Source organism: Microtus pennsylvanicus, chromosome 10 (assembly GCF_037038515.1).
Source record: "Microtus pennsylvanicus isolate mMicPen1 chromosome 10, mMicPen1.hap1, whole genome shotgun sequence".
Taxonomy (NCBI): Eukaryota; Metazoa; Chordata; class Mammalia; order Rodentia; family Cricetidae; genus Microtus; species Microtus pennsylvanicus.
In genome coordinates, this window is record NC_134588.1 from 26,901,175 (window position 1) to 26,927,196 (window position 26,022).

A 26,022-nucleotide genomic window follows, 5' to 3' on the forward strand; every position below is an offset into this window, starting at 1 on the left:
ATGGGTGAAAAGTGTGACGTATACACACAATGGACATTGCAGCCACATTCACAAGTGACGGACCCTAGATGTCCTACAGCCCAGGAATGGGTGAAAAGTGTGACGTATACACACAATGGGAAAATGGATGCACCTGGTGTGAGAGCCAAAGCTACATTTTAAGTTTGAATTACTATCTATGCCTTAGAGATCCGCGAAACTTGCCTCTGCTCTGCAAGCCCCTTGCCCAAGGAAGGGCAGTTCCTGAAAGGCTGGAGACTATTGTTTATGGGAGATAACAAGCCACAAGGTTTTCACTCCCTCAAAAACAAATTTGTTCGAATCCTCTGCGTCAAATGTGCTTGATCATGTGCGAGCAGGAGGTTCACAGGCAGGAAGTACGTCAGGATATACGTTTGCCCCTGATTGGATGTAGGCTAGATGTCCATCAGGATGTGTGCTTGCCTCTGATTGGACGTAGACTAGAGGTCCATTGGATGTTTGCTTGCCCCTGATTGGATGTAGGCTATATGTCCACCAGGATGTATGTTTGCCCTTGATTGGGCCTGAGGGGAAATGCAATGAATATAGGTTTTCCTTCTTAAACCCATGCCATACTTGATTCTGGGCCATTTCCTGGCAACTTTGGTATGGACTTGACCAGAGTGCATCTGCCTGGCCAGGATTTAATTAAAACTTGCTTCAAATTTGGCTTTGAATTGTGGTCGTAGTGAGATTAACACCGGAGGTAACTATATTGAGCAAATTAAGCCAAGCTCAGAAATATAAATATATTTCTCATTTGTGGTTCCTACATTTCATATGGTCTCATAAAATCATGTATGTATAGACTAAATGAAAGAACTGAGAACTAAGGAAATTATGGGGATCAATGGACAGAGAAACAAGAAAATAGAGGGTAGAGAGTAATGGAGAGAAGATATTTATGTTCAAAATACAATACGCACCTGTAAGAATTGTGTTTATGCAGCAAAGAACGTGGAGCTGGATGACTTGTTTCTGAAGCGCTATGCTACTTTGCTCAAAGATGTTGGCGAGCCAGTCCCCTTCACAGAGCCCCCTGAAAGCTTTGAATTCTATGTGAAGCAGTTAAAGGAAGCAAGGGAAAACCCTTCATGAAAGAAGCAACGTGTGTGTGTGTGTGTGTGTGTGTGTGTGTGTGTGTGTGTGTGTGTGAGAGAGAGAGAGAGAGAGAGAGAGAGAGAGAGAGAGAGAGAGAGAGAATGCCTGTGTCTAAATGTTATTTCTAAAATGTACTTGAGGAAAAATAAAGAAGTGAAACTGAAAAAAAAAAAAAAAAGAATTGTGTTTATGGAGATGAACATAAGAGCTGGGGGAAGGGAGGTGTGCTATGGAATGCTGTCTTCCCGGCAACACATGGCCTTTGCACTCTGGACCAGACTGCCTGCACAGAACTGGGTGACACGCATTCTGTCATGGAGGGGGAAGGGATTCATGCAGGATCCCCACTTCTTGGGAAGTTATAAGATGTCAATATTGCTAGGAAAGGAACAGAAATTTTCTTTAGGTGGTATTCACTGGTAATTTGCCCATGCTCCTTGAGTAGCTTTAATTAAACTCATTGGATCACACACACACACACACCCCAGAGGCAAACTAGTTGGGACAACAAGGTGATCAGTGGGGGCTGAAAGGGAGACAGAGGTCGGGAATACATTTGATCAGGATCCATTATACACATGTATAAAGTGTCATAATGACGCCTATATGCTGCTATCTAGGGGCACAGGATGGGGTTTCATTTTTTTCTGTCAATTAAGAATTATTTTTTGGTTTTGGTTTTGGTTTTTTGAGACAGGGTTTCTCTGTAGCTTTGGAGCCTGCCCTGGAACTTGTAGATCAGGCTGGCCTCGAACTCAGAGATCCTCCTGTCTCTGCCTCTGGAGTGCTGGGATTAAAGGCGTGCACTACCACCACCACCCGGTTTCAATTAAGAATTAAAAAGAAGGAAAGAGTTGTTACCAAAAAAATTTCAGAGTGCCAGCAGAGACATCAAACCCGGGAAATTCGGATCTTCTCTGGGGTTCTTGGTGTCACTAAAAAGAGAATTTAAGAACCATCACACACACACACACAGGAGCTGGAGAGGTTTAAAGGAAGACCCCAGGGCAGGAAAGCTTAAATTCAAAGCTGTGGGGAAGGGGCCTGTTGCGGGGATTAACCCTTGAGGAGTGTAGGACCCAGCCACCACAAGTTCAAAAGAGGCCTGAGTCTCAGTAGTTTGCCCTGAGGCAACACCTGGTTCCAATAAAAACCACAAACTGAGACTACCCAGGCACCACCCAGGAACAGACCATCCAAAGGAAATTCCTAATGATCTAACCTTTGTAGATAAGATCACCTGCCAGCACACACCTTCCCTTTTCACCAGGACACCCCTAGACAAACGTCAGCCAATTAGGGGTCCTGAACCTTAGCAATCCGTCACCCCCACCTTTGCTACTATAAAAGCCCAACTCTGAGCTCAAGGATCTCACTCCTATCACGTTGGACACACGGAAAGACCGAGTTTGCAAACTTGTGCATGAATAAAGGCTCTTTGCTTTTACCTACAGGGCTCGGTCTCCTAGTTGGGGCGGGGGTGGGGGGTGGGGGTGGGGGTGGAGGTGGGGGTGGGAGGTGTGCTCAGCGATCTGGGCAGAACAAGGAAAAACAAGGTCACATCTCCAACTACAGGTAGGTTCCATTGTTAGCACATTATTGTATTCAGCTATGCTAAGAAAACGGTTCAAAACAGTTCCAGCAAGGTTCCTAAACAGGAGCAAACTGTCCCAAACAGGTATGTCAAAACACTATCCGTTAATAGCCATCCTGGGGCAGTTTTTGATGAAATTAAAGCCGGAAACCACCGAGTTCCTCCACAGAACCTAGGAACTAGGAGTCAAAATCTAAATCTAAACATACTCCAGAAGGAGAGACTGAGGTCTAATAAACCTGGTTTACACACTCACTGAACTGGTTTGCTCTCACACACAGAAGATTCACAGTATCTCCAAGCAGAAGATCAAGAGCCGTGAAGACCTAACCTTTGCCTAGAGCGCAGTATTGCTTCAGTTTGCTTCCTGACTCTACTCCCGCCTTCCGTGGGAAATCACACACCCCTAAAGGCCTTGCGGAGCAGGGGCGGAGCCCTTCTATTGATTGGTTGGCTGCCGTCAAGACCAAGCGGTGATTGGTCAGCGGCGAGTCAGGTTGGACTTTAAGGTCCAAACTCTGGCCAGACAGGCGAGGCCTCGGGAGAGACATGGCTGGGCAGTGTGTGAGCGTGCGGGCCCTGGTTGCCGCACTCCTGATTTTTCTCTCCACCGTCTCTGGATCCACCGGCCCTAGCAGCAGGGAAATTTGGGGAGCCTCGCGGATCCCTTCCCAGTTCAGCGAGGAGGAGCGCGTCGCTATAAAAGAGGCGCTGAAAGGTGAACCTCCGCCCCCTTGGGCTCAGACGTGGGTCCCTCAGTTCCCAGTCATCCCGGGACTGTCTCCCTCGGCAGAGGGACCGACCGCTGCTTAGGCTAGAGTTCCACTCGCCACACCGCGGGCTGGCCCGGTCAGCGTTCCCACACACGTCCAGGCACACGGTGCACGGGTCTGACACGCCCCTCGCGTCAGTGTCCCCTTACCTAGCCTGGAGGCTCCAGCTTCTCTCCCCTGGGCATAGCCCGCACCCACCTCAGACCTGCCTCACCCTGCCTGCCTCTGACAAGTGGTTTGTAGCACTTTCGACCTCTGAAAGGTATCATGTTTGTTAAATCTCCGAGGTATCTTAAAAGTGATTTGCTTTGTTAAATGATCTTCCCCAGGGCTCCTGCAAGGACTGGGCTCTCGGTAGCAACATTTAAGAATCCGTGGGACTCGCTGACTCTGAGGGGAATGCATTGTTCCCGGCATGTAATATGTATCTAGTTTCCCCCCTAATACGAGGAACCTAACAAGGCAACCAACTCATTGGCCTGTGCCTTTCAGGAGGAAAGAGGAGCATTTATGTGGGCTCACGTAATACTTTGTGACCACTGGGCTCAACTCCTCTTTTCCTTTCATTAAATACTGGTTTAATAAAAACTGCACACGCAAACATGTGCAGGCCGACACAGAGACCAAATGCTAGCCGCCACGTGGCAGATGAATTGTGCTTATCCTGGAGTGACCTGGAGTGGCCTGGGAAAAGCTTTCCCATCATGCCAATAGCCCTTTGCAAACTGGTGGACTGTGGCAGAGTCCCTGTGCACAGAAGAAAACAAAAGCTTACCAAGACCTCGTAGCATCGTGGCATAGAACTCCTTAACAAGATACAAAACATCGAAGTTCAGATGTTGGATCTGCTCTTAGTGGGGCAATTTAATTTTTTTGGACTTAAGCTTCCCCATCTGGGTAGTAAGCTGTGGCGTGATAGAGTTCTTCCTTAGTTAGAGGTGACTGTGTCTTTCAGACAAAACTTAAGTGACTTAAAATCCAAAATTTTCCTTTTATATATACTTTTTTAAAAAAATTTATTTATTATGTATGTAGTGTTCTGGGCACCAGATCTCATTATAGATGGGTGTGAGCCATCATGTAGTTGCTGGGAATTGAACTCAGGACCTCCGGAACAGCAGTCAGTTCTCTTAACCTCTGAGCCATCTCTCCAGCCCCCTTATATATACTTTTTTATTGATATTTATTGAGCTCTACATTTTTCTCTGCTCCCCTCCCTGCTTCTCCCTTCCCCTTTCAATCCTCCCCCCAAGGTCCCCATGCTCCATATTTACTCAGGAGATCTTGTCTTTTCCTACTTTCTACTTCCTATGTAGATTATATCTATGTATATCTCTCTTAGTGTCTGCACTGTTGTCTAAGTTCTCTGGGATTGTGGTTTGTAGGCTGGCTTTCTTTGCTTTATGTTTAAAAACCACCTATGAGTGAGTACATGTGATAATTGTCTTTCTGTGTCTGGGTTACCTCACTCAAAATAATGCTTTCTAGCTCCATCCATTTTCCTGCAAAATTCAAGCTGTCATTATTTTTTCTGCTATGTAGTACTCCATTATGTAAATGTACCACATTTTCCTTATCTATTCTTCGATCAAGGGGCATTTAGGTTGTTTCCAGGTTCTGGCTATGACAAACAAAGCTGCTATGAACATAGTTGAGCACATGTCCTTGTAGTACAATTGAACATCCTTTGGGTATATACCCAAAAGAGGTATTGCTGGGTCTTGAGGAAGGTTGTTTCCTAATTTTCTGAGAAATTGCCATACTGATTTCCAAAGCGGTTGTACCAGCTTGCATTCCCACCAGCAATGCAGGAGTGTTTCCTTTTCCCCACAACTTCTCCAGCATAAGTTGTCATCAGTGTTTCTGATCTTGGCCATTCTTACAGGTGTAAGATGGAATCTCAGAGTGGTTTTGATTTGCATTTCTCTGATGACTAAGGATGTTGAACATTCCCTTAAGTGTTTTTCAGCCATTTTAGATTCCTCTTTTGAGAGTTCTCTGTTTAGGTCTGTACTCCATTTTTTTTATTTGATTATGTGATCTTTTAGTGTCCAATTTCTTGAGTTCTTTGTAAATTTTGGAGATCAGACCTCTGTCTGATGTGGGGTTAGTGAAGATCTTTTCCCATTCTGTAGGCTGTCATTTTGTCTTGTTAACCATGTCCTTTGCTTTACAGAAGCTTTTCAGTTTCAGGAGGTCCCATTTATTAATTGTTTCTCTCAGTGTCTGTGCTACTGGGGTTCTATTTAGGAAGTGGTTCCCTATGCCAATTCATTCAAGTGTACTTCCCACTTTCTCTTCTATAAGGTTCAGTGTGGTTGGCTTTATGTTAAGTAAGGTCTTTGATCCATTTGGACTTGAGTTTTGTGCATGGTGATAGATATGGATCTATTTTCATTCTTCTACATGTTGATATTCAGTTATGCCAACACCACTTGTTAAATATGCTTTCTTTTTTCCATTTGATATTTTTAAAGATTTATTTATTTTGTTTACAGTGTTCTGTCTGCATGTGTGCCTACAGGCCAGAAGAGGGCACCAGATTTCTTTACAGATGGTTGTGAGCCACTATGTGGTTGCTGGGAATTGAACTCAGGACCTCTGGAAGAACAATCAGTGTTCTTACCCTCAGAGCCATCTCTCCAGCCCTCCATTTGCTATTTTTTTGCTTCTTTATCGAAAATCAGGTGTTTGAAGATGTGTGGATTGATATCCAGGTCTTCTATTCTGTTCCATTGGTCCTTCTATCTGTTCTTATGCCAATACCAGGCTGTTTTCAGTACTGTAGCTCTGTAGCAGAGTTTGAAGTCAGGGATTGTGATGCCTCCGGCAGTTCTTTTATTGTACAGGACTGTTTTGGCTATCTTGGATTTTTTGTTTTTTCATATGAAGTTGAATACCGTTCTTTCAAGGTCTTTGAAGAATTTTGCTGGAATTTTGCTGGGCATTGTGTTGAATCTGTCAATTTTCTTGATGACATGTTGACCCTCAAAATTTTGAATTTCGTGTGTGTGTGTGTGTGTGTGTGTGTGTGTGTGTTCTATAGAGACATGTTCTGCTGTCCCAGCCTACTGGGATTACAGGTGTGCACCGCTACATTCGGCTATGGTTTCAGGTTTTGTTTGTTTTCAAGACAGAGTTTCCACATGTAGTCCTGGCTACCCTAGAACTAGTTCTGTAGACCAGGCTGGCCTTGAATTTAGACATCACCTGCCTCTGCCTCCCAAGTGCTGGCTTTAAAGGCGTGTGCTACCACACCTGATGGTTTCAGATTTTTACTAGAAACATCCAACCTCTATCAACTTGAATCCTCCATCTCTGTTGACAGGTGCCATCCAGATTCCCACGGTGTCTTTCAGCCATGAGGAATCCAACACCACAGCCCTCGCTGAGTTTGGAGAATACATGCGCAAAGGTCAGTTGCAAACTGAGGGAAAGAGTGACAGAGACGCACTAGAGACGGTGTCCTTGACAAAGTGATAGGAAAATACATTTTGTCACTAATAGAAGACAGTCACATTGGGGGGGGTGCTTTTTACTTTGTAGATAGAATGTATAAAAGGGAGACTGAAAGTTACACAGTGGAGGATGAAGAGAGGGCTGTAGATTCGCCTTTGAAGAACTGAGAACTAGCTGTAGTTCTCTAAATAGTATCTGTCTGATCTAGACGTTAGTAGGTAAAACAAGGGACTCCTTCTCGTGTGCAGATGTCTAGAGCTCTGTCCCAGCACCTCCCACTCCTACCCCCACGCACCCATTCACCCAGCTTTCAAGACACTCCACCTAGTGGGCTCATTTACACTGATTACTAACACACTCTTAAGACTCTGGGCAGCCAACATCCTTGACCTATCCTAGCACCTCCCCCTTCCTTCATCCCTATGACCACGGAGCCCAGAGCTGGGGAGAATGGATTGGGAGGATGTTAGAATCTTAAAGTGAAAAATAAAAAAAATCTAATGGAAAATAGGGAAGCCCCCCCCCCTTTCAAGATGTCGGAGGTGGGAAAAGCCAGCTTAGGAGCATCAAGTAGTTCCCTCTCTAACATGCTGGGACAAATGGATCTGGGACTAAAACATTGTCACCAAACCAAAGATCAGGCAAGAAGTCATTATCAAAGAAGGGAGGGGATGAGAGGGAGAATAAGCTAGGGGCCTGGTGATGGAGCTCCATGGTAGAGTGTTTGCCTAGGATCCCAAGTCTGTCTCTCTCTTTGTGTCTCTCTCTATGTCTCTCTCTCTCTCCCCCCCAAATTAAAACAATTTAGAGAACTAAACATATACAGTGAAAGTAAACTAAATAATCTGGTGACAGACTGAAACACACTCTTCTTCAGGTTTTTTTTTTTTGCTGTGGTGTGTGTGTGTGTGTGTGTGTGTGTGTGTGTGTGTGTGTGTGTTTAGATTGCACAAAGGAGTAAGTGCATTCTTCCCAGACAGTCCAGGGGGGATTAGCTAGACCACCTGTGTTGAGGTCTGCCAGTAATGAGAGTAATCCGCCCTGAGAACATCCACTCCCACATACAGAAGTATGGCCGGACACAGAGACTTATCTCCACAAAATACAAATAGTGAAAACACTGTTTTCTTTCTTCATGGCAGCATTATGTATTTATATATATTTTATAAATATATAATAGCCTCGAATGGAAAATCCCAAATATTCATCACTTCACGAATGGTCAATTAAAACAAAGTACAGGAGCTGGAAAGATGTCTCAGTAATTTGAGAATACTTGCTGAGTTCAATTCCCGGCATCCACATGGTGACTCAAAACCATTTGTACTTCCAGTTTCAGAGGATCCAACACCCTCTTCCTCTCTCCATGAGCTCCAGGCTCAGATTTACACATGTGGCAGGCACACCAACATACAATCAGCCAAAACACACATATACTTTAAAAAGTAAATATAATATATTAAACACAGCTGTCTGTGTCCATGGATTTCATGCATGGGTTCAACCAACCTTTGGCTGAAAATATATAGACATGGTGACTCACACCTATAATCCCAGAATTTGGAATACTGAGGCAGGAGGATCATGGGTTCCTAGACTACGTGGTGAAAGCATGCCTCAAAAAAGAAAAGGAAAGAAAATCTTACATCCTGAATAGTTTAATGTTAGTTTGACCCAAGCTAACATATGTGAGAGGAGAGACACTCAATTGAGAAAATGATTGTAGGTGATGAAGGCAGCGCATGCCTTTAATCCCAGTACCTGGGAGGCAGAGGCAGGTGGATCTCAGTGAGTTTGAGGCCAGCCTGGTTTACAGAGCTAGTTTCAAGACAGTCAGAGCTGTTATACAGAGAAATCCTGTCTTGAAAAACTTAAAAGAAAAAAAAAGGTATGGCTAAAGGGTTTATTGCATGACTCACTGTGTCACACTGCAGCCTTCATGACAAGAGGGGAGGAGGGAGATGGGTGGGATTTGGAAGCATGACATGAAAGACATGAAGAATGAATAAAAATAGAGTAAAAAGAAAAGAAAGCAGGCTGAGCAAGCCAGTAAGCAGCTCCCTCCATGGCCTCCGCATCTGCCTCTGCCTCCAGGTTCCTGCCCTGCTAGAGTTATTATCCTGACTTCCTTCAGTGATGGACAGTGAAAGCCAAATTTCAAATTCCACAGGTGTGAGAGTGTAAGTCAGATTAACCCTTTCCTCCTCCAGTTGCTTTGCTCTTGGCGTTTCATCACAGCGACAGTAGCTCTAACTAGATACGTGCGTGTATCCGTCTCTGTGTGGCCTAATAGCTTCCAAGTCAGGTCCTCCTTCCTCAGCCTCCTGCGGGTACATGCCCATGGTGTTTTCTTCAAAGGAAAAGACCCTAGAACTTTTCAAATAAATAGTGATTATGTTTTCCTCTGAATAATTTGGATATTAGCAACTATTACATTCATATTTTAACAGAACCCTCATCTATACAGGTGTCAATATGTTTGGCTAGAATGAGCCAGATCTTGAGCTATTACCCATTGTGTGTGTGTGTGTGTGTGTGTGTGTGTGTGTGTGTGTGTGTGTAAGAGAGAGAAAGAGAGCGAGAGAGGGTGTGGTGGTTTCCCCTGCTTGTTTGTCTATGCACTAAGTAGACAGTTCCCTTAGAGGCCAGGAGAGGGCATCAGATTTCCTTGGAACGGGGGTTACAGATGATTGTGGGTCACCATATGGGTGCTATAAATTGAATTCGGGTCCTCTTCAAGAGCAATTAATACTGTTAACTTCTGAGCCCTATCTCCAGCTCCAATATTTAATGGTACAATTTTAAATAGCACATTAAAATAGGAGGGCTTTGATCCTGGAGGGAATGATAATGTGTATACACACACACACACACACACACACACACACACAGTAGAGGAATTTCAGAAACTAAATAGATAGATCAGGATTTATATCTGTAAGGAGAATTCATATTCAAAAAATAAAGAAAGAAAAGGATTTAGGAGCAAGAAATTGGGAGGGAAACGGAAGGAGACTATGGCCCTGGCAATCTCACCGCTTCTCATCCCTTTCCTTTGCCTCAAGTGTTCCCGACAGTGTTCCACAGCAGCCTGATCCGACATGAAGTCGTGGGAACGTACAGCCACCTGCTTACTGTGCAAGGCTCGGACCCCAGTCTGCAGCCCTACATGCTGATGGCTCACTTTGATGTGGTTCCAGCCCCTGAAGAAGGATGGGAGGTGCCCCCATTCTCAGGCCTGGAGCGTGATGGCTTCATCCATGGCCGGGGCACACTGGACAACAAGAACTCTGTGATGGTCTGAAGTGCTATGCTTAATAACTTCCTTAGAGCCCAAAAGTTGCTCCAGGGTGGGAGAATTTGGATGACTCTGGGAGAGGGAGGAGGTTATGGTTAAAAGAATTGGCTGGAGCTGGGCAGTGGTGGCCCATGCCTTTCATCTCAGAAGGAAGAGACAGGCAGATCTCTGAGTTCAAGGCCAACCTGTCTTATAGACCAAGTTCCAGGGCAGCCAGGACTACACAGAGATACCCTGTCTCAGAGAGAGAGAGAGAGAGAGAGAGAGAGAGAGAGAGAGAGAGAGAGAGAGAGAATAAATTGGCTGTAGAAGGCCTAAATGGTAGCTATCAGTTTTTCCACTTCATTTCTTCATTTTCTGGGCCTTGATTTCTCAACCACGGAGGAACTGGGGGTAGACAACCCGCTGCTGCACAGGGACCTTTCAGGTGGCGCAGATAAATGTGTGCTTTTCTCAGGGAGTTAGGGTTTTCTACCGAGCTCTGGACCACCTGAAGTTGTTCTCTGTAAATCCAGTCTATCAGATCTTAGTTCCACCGTTACTGATGAATGACTCTGACTTCACCCTACTCCACTAGTGAGCCCTTCTCCTCTTCTGAATCCCAGGCAATCCTGCAGGCCTTGGAGCTCCTATTGATCAGAAACTATAGCCCTAGAAGATCTTTCTTCATTGCTTTGGGCCACGATGAGGAGGTGAGCAGTGTGCCGAGTACCTGTCTCAGGGTCTCTTGGAGGTGGGGTGCGATCCAGTATGTCCATCAGATGCAGGGGCATCATGAGATCCCATGGCTGTTGCCAGTTTCTCTGTGTCTGTGTGCCAGCATTAAACTCCCTGGTAATATCTAGGCCAAAAGATAGTCTGGCAATTCTACCACAGGGACCCTAAGTACAACAGAAAGAGAACTGAGTGTTTCATTCACAGTGATGCCGCCTGCCTGAAACCTTGCCCAGCCCTTCACTGTTCCCAGTTCCTTCTTTTGCGAAATTAGCGGGACCCAGAGGGACTCCAAAATTGGACAATTCTGCGAGACAGAATTATCTCAGGCCCTGCCCCATTAAAAAAAGACTAGGAAGGAAGGTGGCAGGCAGTCGCTGTCTGTCTGTCTGTTCCTGGCTGAGTGAGTCCACAGTCGCTGTCTGTCTGTCCGTTCCTGGCCGAGTGAGCCTACAGTCGCTGTCTGTCTGTCCGTTCCTGGCCGAGTGAGGCTACAGTCGCTGTCTGTCTGTCCGTTCCTGGCCGAGTGAGCCTACAGTCGCTGTCTGTCTGTCCGTTCCTGGCCGAGTGAGGCTACAGTTGCTGTCTGTCTGTCCGTTCCTGGCCAAGTGAGCCTACAGTCGCTGTCTGTCTGTCCGTTCCTGGCCGAGTGAGGCTACAGTCGCTGTCTGTCTGTCCGTTCCTGGCCGAGTGAGCCTGCAGTCGCTGTCTGTCTGTCCGTTCCTGGCCGAGTGAGGCTACAGTCGCTGTCTGTCTGTCCGTTCCTGGCTGAGTGAGTCCACAGTCGCTGTCTGTCTGTCTGTTCCTGGCCAAGTGAGCCTACAGTCGCTGTCTGTCTGTCCGTTCCTGGCCAAGTGAGCCTACAGTCGCTGTCTGTCTGTCCGTTCCTGGCTGAGTGAGCCTACAGTCGCTGTCTGTCTGTCCGTTCCTGGCTGAGAAGGACTGTACTTTGGTCTTTCTGTCTACAGGTGTCTGGGATAAAGGGCGCTCAGAAGATTTCAGCACTCCTACAGGCTAGGGGCGTTCGGCTGGCCTTCCTTGTGGATGAAGGGAGCTTTATCATGGAAGATTTTCTTCCGAACCTCAAGAAGCCCTTTGCCATGTAAGTCAAGCACCGCACCTTCCACCCTGAAAGAGTTATCACTGCGTCTGAAATTACCCAGCCTGCCCCCCCCCCCCGTATTCTGTTGTATTAACCACCGTGTCCTGGGCTTCCCCCCATAGCCTTCTTCTAGTGTTGAATTTTTCCAAGCAGCATGAAGCTAACCTCCCAGACCACCAGGCCATCATGTAGATGAGCCTGTGAGTCTACGGAATAGTTTAGAGGGAAGCAGTCTGAAGACTCATCTCTGATCCTCTCCCACAGAATTTCCGTCGCAGAGAAGGGTGCCCTTGATCTCATGCTGCAAGTGAACATGACTCCAGGACACTCTTCAGCTCCCCCAAAGGAGACGAGCATTGGTATCCTTTCCGCCGCTGTCAGCCGGTAAGCAGCTCCTGGCTCCTCTTCCGGGACTGCATGGGATGGAGGACCTGGCACTTGGCCACTCTGAGACTGAGGAGCCAGCCTGCCTGCCTATGCTTCCTGCCATCGAGCTGGCCCAAGGAGCAGAGGTACAGGCTGCAGGAGGGACAAAGCCACCAATACTCAGAACAGGCCTGGGACCGAAGGATCTGTCAGTACAACTAGAGAATGTGCAGGAGCCAGGAGACAAAAACCAAGTCAGAGAGCTGGATAGTCCGGAGCTCGGCCAAGTAGTTAGAATTACAAGTTGGCAGGGAATGGTAACACTGCCTAAATTCACCTGCTGATCTGGCAGGGGTACAAAGATAAATAATGGACCCTGGCTGTGGATAGAGACCAAGGTTTGCAAGAACAACACTTACCTGTGTCTAGGTTCTCTTAGCAAAGTAAAGAGAAAGGGTGCTGGCTAGTTTTGTCGACTCGACACAAGCTAGAGTCATTGGAGAGGAGGAAGCCTCAATTGAGAAAATACCTCCAGAAGATGGGGCTGTAGGCAAGCCTGTGGGCCATTTTCTTAATTAGTAGTTGGTGTGAGAGGGCCCAGCCCATGGTGGGTGTGCTATTCTTGGGCTGGTGGTCCTGGGTTCAGTAAGAAAGCAGGCTGAGCAAGCCATGGGGAACAAGCCAGTGAGCAGTGCCACCTCCATGGTCTCTGCATCAGCTCCTGCCTCCAGGTTCCTGCCCTGCTTGAGTTCCTGTCCTGACTTCCTTCAAGGATGGACAGCAATGTGGAAGTGTAAGCTGAATTAACCCTTTCCTCCCCCAGTTGCTTTGGATCGTGCCATTTGATCATAGAAATAGTAACCCTAGGACAGAGAGCTGCTTTGTGTCAGGGAATACAGTAACGCTTGAGATGGCCCCTTGCCCTAAGGAAGCAGAGTGAGAGAGGAGCGAGGCCCTGACTCACACCTGCGGCCCCAGCTCCTGCTGATGCTCTGGATCTTCACCTCGGGTTGCTGGAGGTGGTGGGCAGGTGGACGACTGGGCAGGCTCGTTGAAGCTTGCACCCATCTCCCTCAGCTCCAGGATGCTGATCTCAGTCCTGGGGGAGGCCTGGTCTTGAGAACTCTTTCTCTTCCAGACTGGAGCAGACACCCATGCCGAATATGTTTGGGAGTGGGCCGCTGAAGCAGGCACTGAAGCTGCTGTCAAAGGAGGTATGGGAGGGACGTTCCATGCTCCCGGCCAGCTGTAGACGAGGAGCAGAAAGTGGGTGGGAAGGAGCTGTGGAGAGGGCCACCGTGTCAATCAGGTCTCTGCCCATTATCACCTAGTCCCAGCAGCGGCTGAGCCAGAAGGAGCGTGTTGTCTGAAGCTGATAGGATTTATCCAAGGTCTTAGCATGCCCAGGTTCCCTCAAAAGCTGTTTCCCATGCTGCCTAAGACTGCTGAGCAATTGTTCTGGATAGTCATATATGCCTGCCACCTCACTCCAGCAGAGATTGGGAGGGGGGGGGGAGTTGAGCACTGTGCCCTGGAGTAGACCTGAAGTAGAGACTCAGACCTCAACAACAGTGGCCCTATTGTGCCAACCCCTTCGTTCCTGCTGACCTTGTTCCTTCCCTTTCAGTTTTCCTTCCCTGCCAATATAGTCTTGGGGAACCTGTGGCTGTTTCGGCCCATTGTAAGCAGGTAACGTATTTTGTTTCCTCTAAATCTCCCTCCCCAGATACCCTCCCTCCACCCCCTCCTCATTTCTTGGCTTACCTGGCCTGACTAGTCATTTTTCAATCATAGATATTTTGTGTTATTAACGTATAGGCTGATGTCTCTCTCAGCCTTAAAGGTCTCCAAGGTTTAGGACAGAGAGAGACATTCTACGACTTCTTCCTGATGTCTAACCATAGCCTCTTTGCTATAGGCTAATGGAGAGGAATCACATAACCAACGCCCTGGTCAGAACCACCACCGCCCTCACCATATTCAATGCAGGAGTCAAGGTAACATCATCCGGCTCCTCCGGCTGCCCTTGCACCTCGGTTCCTTGAGTTTGTTGTGGGCTTTCCTCTCCTGCTGTGGCTCTAGTAATGGAAGGGACAGTGTCGTCGTGCCACTGTTCTGGCATCAGTAGGGTAAGCCTCCAGAGCAAAGGCTCCAGCCAAGGTCTACACCCCACTGAGAGTGTGGGCACATCTATCTAGGCATGTATAGAAAGGGCTTGGGGGGGTTGGGTCTCCTAACCCATGCCCTGAATGTAATTCTGCATGTTTTATATTTTCCTAGCATTTTGGTCATATAGACGAAAACCTTCAAACCCTTTTACCATCAAAGGTCTCTATTTTTGGTTATTTGCTTGCTTTTTTGTAATGCTATAAATCAAGCCTATAGCCTTCTACCTGGCAGGTGCTCTACCACTGAGCAACAGCACTGGCCAAGAAGAATCTTTTTTTTTTTTTTGAGACAGGGTAGCCTTGGAGCCTGTCTTGGAACTAGCTTTTGTAGACCAGGCTGGCAGCAAACTCACAGAGATCCGCCTGCCTCTGTCTCCTGAGTGCGGGGATTAAAAGCATGCGCCGCCACCACCCAACCATAGAATCTTTTTAAAAAGTCTTTCTTTTCAAAGCTCTACCCACTGAACTAATTCAATGGGTGATTGATGTACGTTCCCCTGGTGTAAATTCAAAGACACGCTCGTTTACCACTTGTAAAATCTTTGATATCCTTGCCCAAAATCTGCCTCAGTGACTATCATTTCTATGAGTCTTATTCTTCTAGAAATAAGAATCAGTAATGTGATAAGCTTTTATCCTATAAAGAAAGCATTGAGGTTTTGGTAAATTGGCCACTTGCAGTTGCCCTGTCTACTAAGGGGTGTCTCTTGTTAAAGGACCAAGCCTGGCCCACGAAGCATAGGGCTTTGAAAGAAGTTAGACACACCCGTAACCATCAGTGCCACCAGCACAACTTCAGGCATCACCATTTTCCTCAAGTACAATATGGTCTTAATCTGGAAAAGAAGATTGATTTGGGTTTGCCATTGTGTTTGTGTAGCCCTTGATAACCTAGAACTCATGATGTGGACCAGGTTGGCCTAAAACCCACATATATCTGCCTGTCTCTCCTGAGTGCTGGGATTAAAGGCGTGTGCCACCTCATGTGGTCCCAAATTCTGATAGAAGTAGATGATGCCTCCAAATTTATGTTTATTTTCTGGCATAACAAACCGGAACCAACCCAGATAATCTTCCCCAGCTGCTGTTCAACATAGTCATATACGTCCAGCTATCGCTTTAGCACCAGCATATTATGCTCCTGCATTTGACCTGTGGTTTTTTTTTTTGGTCCGCCAGGGCTAAGGGATACTCCTTTTGATTCTTCTAGAACTGTGCAGTAGCATCGCTAGGACTGCAGTAGCATCACTAGGACTGCAGTAGCATCACTAGGACTGTGCAGTAGCATCACTAGGACTGTGCAGTAGAATCACTAGGACTGTGCAGTAGCATCACTAGGACTGCAGTAGCATCACTAGGACTGCAGTAGCATCACTAGGACTGTGCAGTAGCATCACTAGGACTGTGCAGTAGCATCACTAGGACTGCAGTAGCATCACTAGGACTGTGCAGTAGCATCACTAGGACTGTGCAGTAGCATCACTAGGACTGTGCAGTAGCATCACTAGGACTGCAGTAGCATCACTAGGACTGTGCAGTAGCATCACTAGGACTGTGCAGTAGCATCACTAGCACTGTGCAGTAGCATCACTAGGACTGCAGTAGCATCACTAGGACTGCAGTAGCATCACTAGGACTGTGCAGTAGCATCACTAGGACTGTGCAGTAGCATCACTAGGACTGCAGTAGCATCACTAGGACTGTGCAGTAGCATCACTAGGACTGTGCAGTAGCATCACTAGCACTGTGCAGTAGCATCACTAGGACTGCAGTAGCATCACTAGGACTGCAGTAGCATCACTAGGACTGTGCAGTAGCATCACTAGGACTGCAGTAGCATCACTAGGACTGTGCAGTAGCATCACTAGGACTGCAGTAGCATCACTAGCACTGTGCAGTAGCATCACTAGGACTGCAGTAGCATCACTAGCACTGTGCAGTAGCATCACTAGGACTGTGCAGTAGCATCACTAGGACTGTGCAGTAGAATCACTAGGACTGTGCAGTAGCATCACTAGGACTGCAGTAGCATCACTAGGACTGTGCAGTAGCATCACTAGGACTGTGCAGTAGCATCACTAGGACTGCAGTAGCATCACTAGGACTGTGCAGTAGCATCACTAGGACTGTGCAGTAGAATCACTAGGACTGTGCAGTAGCATCACTAGGACTGCAGTAGCATCACTAGGACTGTGCAGTAGCATCACTAGGACTGTGCAGTAGAATCACTAGGACTGTGCAGTAGCATCACTAGGACTGCAGTAGCATCACTAGGACTGTGCAGTAGCATCACTAGGACTGTGCAGTAGAATCACTAGGACTGTGCAGTAGCATCACTAGGACTGTGCAGTAGCATCACTAGGACTGCAGTAGCATCACTAGGACTGCAGTAGCATCACTAGGACTGCAGTAGCATCACTAGGACTGTGCAGTAGCATCACTAGGACTGTGCAGTAGCATCACTAGGACTGTGCAGTAGCATCACTAGGACTGCAGTAGCATCACTAGGACTGTGCAGTAGCATCACTAGGACTGCAGTAGCATCACTAGGACTGTGCAGTAGCATCACAAGGACTGTGCAGTAGCATCACTAGGACTGCAGTAGCATCACTAGGACTGTGCAGTAGAATCACTAGGACTGCAGTAGCATCACTAGGACTGTGCAGTAGCATCACTAGGACTGTGCAGTAGCATCACTAGGACTGCAGTAGCATCACTAGGACTGTGCAGTAGCATCACTAGGACTGTGCAGTAGAATCACTAGGACTGTGCAGTAGCATCACTAGGACTGCAGTAGCATCACTAGGACTGTGCAGTAGCATCACTAGGACTGTGCAGTAGAATCACTAGGACTGTGCAGTAGCATCACTAGGACTGCAGTAGCATCACTAGGACTGTGCAGTAGCATCACTAGGACTGTGCAGTAGAATCACTAGGACTGTGCAGTAGCATCACTAGGACTGTGCAGTAGCATCACTAGGACTGCAGTAGCATCACTAGGACTGCAGTAGCATCACTAGGACTGCAGTAGCATCACTAGGACTGTGCAGTAGCATCACTAGGACTGTGCAGTAGCATCACTAGGACTGTGCAGTAGCATCACTAGGACTGCAGTAGCATCACTAGGACTGTGCAGTAGCATCACTAGGACTGCAGTAGCATCACTAGGACTGTGCAGTAGCATCACTAGGACTGTGCAGTAGCATCACTAGGACTGCAGTAGCATCACTAGGACTGTGCAGTAGCATCACTAGGACTGCAGTAGCATCACTAGCACTGTGCAGTAGCATCACTAGGACTGCAGTAGCATCACTAGCACTGTGCAGTAGCATCACTAGGACTGTGCAGTAGCATCACTAGGACTGTGCAGTAGCATCACTAGGACTGCAGTACCATCACTAGGACTGTGCAGTAGCATCACTAGGACTGCAGTAGCATCACTAGGACTGCAGTAGCATCACTAGGACTGCAGTAGCATCACTAGGACTGTGCAGTAGCATCACTAGGACTGTGCAGTAGAATCACTAGGACTGTGCAGTAGCATCACTAGGACTGCAGTAGCATCACTAGGACTGTGCAGTAGCATCACTAGGACTGTGCAGTAGCATCACTAGGACTGCAGTAGCATCACTAGGACTGTGCAGTAGCATCACTAGGACTGTGCAGTAGCATCACTAGGACTGCAGTAGCATCACTAGGACTGTGCAGTAGCATCACTAGGACTGTGCAGTAGCATCACTAGGACTGCAGTAGCATCACTAGGACTGTGCAGTAGCATCACTAGGACTGCAGTAGCATCACTAGCACTGTGCAGTAGCATCACTAGGACTGCAGTAGCATCACTAGCACTGTGCAGTAGCATCACTAGCACTGTGCAGTAGCATCACTAGGACTGCAGTAGCATCACTAGCACTGTGCAGTAGCATCACTAGGACTGTGCAGTAGCATCACTAGGACTGTGCAGTAGCATCACTAGGACTGCAGTACCATCACTAGGACTGTGCAGTAGCATCACTAGGACTGCAGTAGCATCACTAGGACTGCAGTAGCATCACTAGGACTGCAGTAGCATCACTAGGACTGTGCAGTAGCATCACTAGGACTGTGCAGTAGAATCACTAGGACTGTGCAGTAGCATCACTAGGACTGCAGTAGCATCACTAGGACTGTGCAGTAGCATCACTAGGACTGTGCAGTAGCATCACTAGGACTGCAGTAGCATCACTAGGACTGTGCAGTAGCATCACTAGGACTGTGCAGTAGCATCACTAGGACTGTGCAGTAGCATCACTAGGACTGCAGTAGCATCACTAGGACTGTGCAGTAGCATCACTAGGACTGCAGTAGCATCACTAGGACTGTGCAGTAGCATCACTAGGACTGTGCAGTAGCATCACTAGGACTGCAGTAGCATCACTAGGACTGTGCAGTAGAATCACTAGGACTGCAGTAGCATCACTAGGACTGTGCAGTAGCATCACTAGGACTGTGCAGTAGCATCACTAGGACTGCAGTAGCATCACTAGGACTGTGCAGTAGCATCACTAGGACTGTGCAGTAGAATCACTAGGACTGTGCAGTAGCATCACTAGGACTGCAGTAGCATCACTAGGACTGTGCAGTAGCATCACTAGGACTGTGCAGTAGAATCACTAGGACTGTGCAGTAGCATCACTAGGACTGCAGTAGCATCACTAGGACTGTGCAGTAGCATCACTAGGACTGTGCAGTAGAATCACTAGGACTGTGCAGTAGCATCACTAGGACTGTGCAGTAGCATCACTAGGACTGCAGTAGCATCACTAGGACTGCAGTAGCATCACTAGGACTGCAGTAGCATCACTAGGACTGTGCAGTAGCATCACTAGGACTGTGCAGTAGCATCACTAGGACTGTGCAGTAGCATCACTAGGACTGCAGTAGCATCACTAGGACTGTGCAGTAGCATCACTAGGACTGCAGTAGCATCACTAGGACTGTGCAGTAGCATCACTAGGACTGTGCAGTAGCATCACTAGGACTGCAGTAGCATCACTAGGACTGTGCAGTAGCATCACTAGGACTGCAGTAGCATCACTAGCACTGTGCAGTAGCATCACTAGGACTGCAGTAGCATCACTAGCACTGTGCAGTAGCATCACTAGGACTGTGCAGTAGCATCACTAGGACTGTGCAGTAGCATCACTAGGACTGCAGTACCATCACTAGGACTGTGCAGTAGCATCACTAGGACTGCAGTAGCATCACTAGGACTGCAGTAGCATCACTAGGACTGCAGTAGCATCACTAGGACTGTGCAGTAGCATCACTAGGACTGTGCAGTAGAATCACTAGGACTGTGCAGTAGCATCACTAGGACTGCAGTAGCATCACTAGGACTGTGCAGTAGCATCACTAGGACTGTGCAGTAGCATCACTAGGACTGCAGTAGCATCACTAGGACTGTGCAGTAGCATCACTAGGACTGTGCAGTAGAATCACTAGGACTGTGCAGTAGCATCACTAGGACTGCAGTAGCATCACTAGGACTGTGCAGTAGCATCACTAGGACTGTGCAGTAGCATCACTAGGACTGCAGTAGCATCACTAGGACTGTGCAGTAGAATCACTAGGACTGCAGTAGCATCACTAGGACTGTGCAGTAGCATCACTAGGACTGTGCAGTAGCATCACTAGGACTGCAGTAGCATCACTAGGACTGTGCAGTAGCATCACTAGGACTGCAGTAGCATCACTAGGACTGTGCAGTAGCATCACTAGGACTGCAGTAGCATCACTAGGACTGTGCAGTAGCATCACTAGGACTGTGCAGTAGCATCACTAGGACTGCAGTAGCATCACTAGGACTGTGCAGTAGAATCACTAGGACTGCAGTAGCATCACTAGGACTGTGCAGTAGCATCACTAGGACTGTGCAGTAGCATCACTAGGACTGCAGTAGCATCACTAGGACTGTGCAGTAGCATCACTAGGACTGCAGTAGCACCACTAGGACTGTGCAGTAGCATCACTAGGACTGTGCAGTAGCATCACTAGGACCGTGCAGTAGCATCACTAGGACTGTGCAGTAGAATCACTAGGACTGTGCAGTAGAATCACTAGGACTGCAGTAGCATCACTAGGACTGCAGTAGCATCACTAGGACTGCAGTAGCATCACTAGGACTGTGCAGTAGCATCACTAGGACTGTGCAGTAGCATCACTAGGACTGCAGTAGCATCACTAGGACTGCAGTAGCATCACTAGGACTGTGCAGTAGCATCACTAGGACTGTGCAGTAGCATCACTAGGACTGCAGTAGCATCACTAGGACTGTGCAGTAGCATCACTAGGACTGCAGTAGCATCACTAGGACTGCAGTAGCATCACTAGGACTGTGTAGTAGCATCACTAGGACTGTGCAGTAGCATCACTAGGACTGTGCAGTAGCATCACTAGGACTGTGCAGTAGCATCCCTAGGACTGCAGTAGCATCACTAGGACTGCAGTAGCATCACTAGGACTGTGCAGTAGCATCACTAGGACTGCAGTAGCATCACTAGGACTGCAGTAGCATCACTAGGACTGCAGTAGCATCACTAGGACTGTGCAGTAGCATCACTAGGACTGTGCAGTAGCATCACTAGGACTGCAGTTCCATCACTAGGACTGTGCAGTAGCATCACTAGGACTGCAGTAGCATCACTAGGACTGTGCAGTAGCATCACTAGGACTGTGCAGTAGCATCACTAGGACTGTGCAGTAGCATCACTAGGACTGTGCAGTAGCATCACTAGGACTGCAGTAGCATCACTAGGACTGCTGTAGCATCACTAGGACTGTGCGGTATCATCACTAGGACTGTGCAGTAGCATCACTAGGACTGCAGTAGCATCACTAGGACTGCAGTAGCATCACTAGGACTGTGCAGTAGCATCACTAGGACTGCAGTAGCATCACTAGGACTGCAGTAGCATCACTAGGACTGCAGTAGCATCACTAGGACTGTGCAGTAGCATCACTAGGACTGCAGTAGCATCACTAGGACTGCAGTAGCATCACTAGGACTGCAGTAGCATCACTAGGACTGCAGTAGCATCACTAGGACTGCAGTAGCATCACTAGGACTGCAGTAGCATCACTAGGACTGTGCAGTAGCATCACTAGGACTGTAGTAGCATCACTAGGACTGTGCAGTAGCATCACTAGGACTGCAGTAGCATCACTAGGACTGCAGTAGCATCACTAGCACTGTGCAGTAGCATCACTAGGACTGTGCAGTAGCATCACTAGGACTGCAGTAGCATCACTAGGACTGCAGTAGCATCGCTAGGACTGTGCAGTAGGATATCGCTAGGACAACCATGAGGTAGCGTCGCTCCAGCTCCCAGCTGGAGAAGCAGAGTTGCAGTGAGGTAGTAGCTACTCAGAAATCACACTGCCTGTTTGCAACAGCCCAGCACATTATTATACCTGGAGCTTTTGGGCATCTTTCCAGTTCAAAGAAAGATAAAGGAAATCTCTCAAGACATCAAGGAAATATCCCACTGTAGCATGTCTTCTCCAACTAATCATAAGTTCAGACAAAAACTAGGTAGATTTTATACCCAGATATGCAAAACAACCACGACCATCCCTTCTGGGATTGAACACAGTGTGCTATGGAGACCTTTGAGACCCTGGCTGTTCCACCACAAATAAACCCCAATATTAACAGAACTGCCCAAGGTGTCCTGGGAACATGCACACAGAGGTCTCTGATGGCACAGCAGAGAATCATCTGGGCAGTCACAGGCAGAACAGTCCTGTTCTGAACTGCTCTGTGACCCCTCCATGACCAAGAAGCACAAAGATCTCACCTAAAGCAGAGACCCTAAAAGTCAATGTGCCAGCAGGTGGAGGGCGGGGGGAAGACAAGGGCAGACTCTGGATTGAGCCCTGATTCCTTAAACCAGAGCAGTTGCTTCTCGTCCTCCTGGTTGGTGTTTCCTGAGCAGGGGCCCACTGTGAAGACATGAGGAGGGCTCAGGCCAGGTTTCTGGTTCTCTGTCTAGGTGAATGTCATCCCCCCACTGGCTCAGGCTACAATCAACTTCCGGATTCACCCTTCACAGACAGTACGTGAGGTATGTACCTATGTTCCAAAGATCAGATCCAGCATCAAGAAGTAGGACCCTCAACATCTGAGGTTTGTTTTGTTTTGTTTTGTTTCCCAAAATCCCCTGTGCATCAGCCACATGGGATAGGACATGTCTGGTTGGGGAAAACTTGGAATCTAAGGCTGAAACACAAATACAAATAAATGGTAGTAAATATTTATAGTGGGCTTGCTGTGTGCTTGGCTCGTCCTTGGGTGTGCAGATGCACGCTCTCATTCATTAGCACTTACGCCGCCCCCCAGTACGGTAGGATCTCCGCTGTCCTCACTCGGCTAAGGGAAGCTGGGCTGCAGAGCCACAGAGCAGATAGGCAGTGTACCTGTGAGTACACGTCCAACAATCTGGCTCCAGGGCTGCTGCTGTCTGCAGCCCTTTCCTGCTGCCGTAATAATCAGGGGTGGAGAGTCTCCCCCAGGAACCCTGCAAAGCTACCTCCAGGGCCAAAATGGCCTTACCTTACAGTAGAAATTTGAACTGGGTGTTAAAGAACCCTTAAGATGTTGCTAAGACTAAAGAGCTGGATCAATGAGAAAGTAGGGGAAGTCTGAGACTAGCTGAGGCTAGAGACCTTGCCTCAAAAGCAGCAGCAGCACAGATGGGCAATTCTAAATGAACTCAGCTGGTTGTATATGTGTGTGGTGGGTGGGTGAGTATGTAAGACAATAGTAGTTAAGGAATAAGACAGCATGGATTTGAGAACAAGTGGGGGATGTGGGAGGAGTCGGGGGAATGATAAAAATATAGGACGCATGAAATTCTCAGTTAAAACCAAGTAGATCAATGAAAAGCAGAACAGGAGGCGGGGAAATGGCTCAGTGGGTGAGTATGTGCCGTGTAAGCCTGCAGATCCGTTTGGAGTCCTAGTTCCCACAGAAAAACCGGGTAAACAGTGCACCCCTTAACGCAGCACTCGAGGAGCAGAGTTAGGATCCTTGGAGCTGGCTAACTACCTAGTCAGTCTAGCTCAACTGGTGAGCTCTAAATTCAGACCCTGTCCTAAAAGCATAAGATGGACCAGGATATGATGGTGCGTGCATTTAACCCCAGTGCTTGGGAAACAGGCAGGTGAATCTGAATTCAAGGCTAGCCTGGTCCATACAAGTCCCAAGCAAGATGTCTTTCTTAGTCCTGTAAATTCTATTGCAACTCCTATAAAACAAAGCATTTCAGCCAGGCGATGGTGGCGCACGCCTTTAATCCCAGCACTCGGGAGGCAGAGGCAGGTGGATCTCTGTGAGTTCGAGACCAGCCTGGTCTACAAGAGCTAGTTCCAGGACAGGCTCCAAAGCCACAGAGAAACCCTGTCTCGAAAAAAAAACAAAAAAAACAAAAAACAAAAACAAAGCATTTCATTGGGACTTGCTTACAGTTTCAGAGACTTAGTCCATTCTCATCATGGCAGAAAGCGTGGCAGCACACAGGCAGACATGGTTTTGGAGAGGTAACTGAGAGTTCTACCTCTGGATCCACAGGCAGCAGGAAGAGAGAGACACTGGACCTGACTTGGGTTTTTGAAACCTCAAAACCCACCCTTGGTGGCACACCTCCTCCAATAAGGCCACACCTCCTAATCCTTCCAAGTAGTGCTGCTACTGATGACTAAGCATTCAGACATATGAACCTATGGGGACCATTCATATTCAAACCACCACACCAGACTGATCTGTATCTCACACATGCACACGCAAGGAACATATATGCACATGCACACACACACATACACACACATTCAAAATAACAATAACAACAGCAAGAAAGAAAACCCCAAGAGGGTAACCCAGCAACTGGGAGGTGGATAATACATTCTAGAACACAATAGGGACTCTGGCCCATCTCCTCAAGAGTCAGACATACCTAGATTTCTACTTGTTAGTTTTTGAAAGTTCTTCCTGTTACTGAAAAGGGGGTGGGGACACTAGTCAAAGAATCCCAAGCTAACTCCATAAGATTCCAGTTATAATTCTTTATTATAAGGGGCAAACTCACAGAACAGGAACAAGAAGTCTAACCTTAGGTGTGTAACGTGGGAACCAGAGAGAGAGAGAGAGAGAGCCCTGGGCAGGCTGGTGGTTTTCTCTGGGTACCCAAAGGTCATGCTCTAACCTGGTCCAGCCTCTTAAAGGTCATCACCTCCCCCTTTTTTCTAAATAAGAGAGTTCCAAACCCAATACAAAACTATATACATTAGGAACAAATATCAAGTATAAAATTAGGATTATAACCAGCATAAACAATATTAAGCAAGGAACATATGCTAAGTGTTTTATCCTAAGAAGTCTAAGTTTTGCATTGGAAATAACTTGGCTAAGTCATAAGAGGAAGGTAACTACATTTATCTAATCTTTAACCCCATAGAAGGCCTGAGAAGGGAGATAATATTACTTGAGTAGGCAGGAAGTGCAATCAAGCAGCTTCCAAAATATGCAGTAGATGACAGAGACAGCTGGTTACTTGGGCAATCACCCAAAGTCTCATTTGCAATGTTGAAGCAACCAACTTTGGCTAAGGCCTGGAGTAACTGATAGACCATTTATAGAGGTAAGGTTTGGCAGCCTTTGTGTGTGTGTGTGTCCTGCTTATTTAGTCTGGACACCATGCATTTTGCATTTTGTCAGTGGTTGAGGTATGGGCAGTTTCTTGCCCAAGACCAGTTGTGACAAGAAGAAAAGAAACTCCAAGTGGAGTGTCTTTGGTGCTCAACATTCTCTCGGGAATAGATTGGTGCTATCAGGAGCAATCGTGTCTCATGTCAACAGAATCCTAAATTATTTAAATGTCATGTTTTACGGATCTTTGAAGTGGTTGCAGATTACTTATCTATGCAGAATACAATCTCTACGTATTTAAAGAGCCTAATTAATCTGACTATATGTATAACAAACATGAGTGACTATTGACTTATAATACTTAATATTTGTATAACATAAAGACTAAGACTTCATAGCCGGGCGGTGGTGGCGCACGCCTTTAATCCCAGCACTTGGGAGGCAGAGGCAGGTGGATCTCTGTGAGTTCAAGACCAGCCTGGTCTACAGAGCTAGTTCCAGGACAGGCTCCAAAACCACAGAGAAACCCTGTCTCGAAAAACCAAAAAAAAAAAAAAAAAAGACTAAGACTTCATATCAGAATATTAAATAATCTGTAACCAACTGTGCAGTAAAAGAGGACAATAACCTTAAAATGTAAATAATGTATAAGTATCTTGATCAGAGGTAGAAATATATAATGTAATATGATAAATATATCCTAAAAATTGTATCAGTATATAAAATGTCTTAAACAGAGGTA

At 47.1% G+C, this 26,022-nt stretch overlaps 1 protein-coding gene and 1 long non-coding RNA gene across 3 annotated transcripts in view; one reads left to right on the forward strand and one right to left on the reverse strand.

The window, feature by feature from the left end:
- Window positions 1–1,337: 1,337 nt before the first annotated feature.
- Window positions 1,338–3,088, reverse strand: LOC142858223 (uncharacterized). Of its 2 annotated transcripts, none has more exons than XR_012911989.1 (3): window positions 3,048–3,088; window positions 1,984–2,057; window positions 1,338–1,500 (listed from the first exon to the last, which is right to left on the reverse strand). It is a non-coding gene; the product is annotated as an uncharacterized LOC142858223 (long non-coding RNA). The 2 variants fall into 2 exon arrangements; XR_012911990.1 differs by having other exon boundaries at window positions 2,973–3,081.
- A 154-nt stretch (window positions 3,089–3,242) lies between these two features.
- Pm20d1 (peptidase M20 domain containing 1) overlaps window positions 3,243–26,022 on the forward strand; it is a 32,862-nt gene continuing 10,082 nt past the window's right edge. Inside the window, exons 1-10 of the mRNA XM_075987864.1 lie at window positions 3,243–3,434; window positions 6,818–6,904; window positions 10,014–10,246; window positions 10,852–10,938; window positions 11,929–12,062; window positions 12,327–12,446; window positions 13,567–13,642; window positions 14,056–14,117; window positions 14,347–14,425; window positions 22,630–22,701. Coding sequence (XP_075843979.1) covers window positions 3,266–3,434; window positions 6,818–6,904; window positions 10,014–10,246; window positions 10,852–10,938; window positions 11,929–12,062; window positions 12,327–12,446; window positions 13,567–13,642; window positions 14,056–14,117; window positions 14,347–14,425; window positions 22,630–22,701 — 1,119 coding nt within the window. The 5' untranslated portion in view covers window positions 3,243–3,265. The remainder of the gene's footprint in view (window positions 3,435–6,817; window positions 6,905–10,013; window positions 10,247–10,851; window positions 10,939–11,928; window positions 12,063–12,326; window positions 12,447–13,566; window positions 13,643–14,055; window positions 14,118–14,346; window positions 14,426–22,629; window positions 22,702–26,022) is intronic.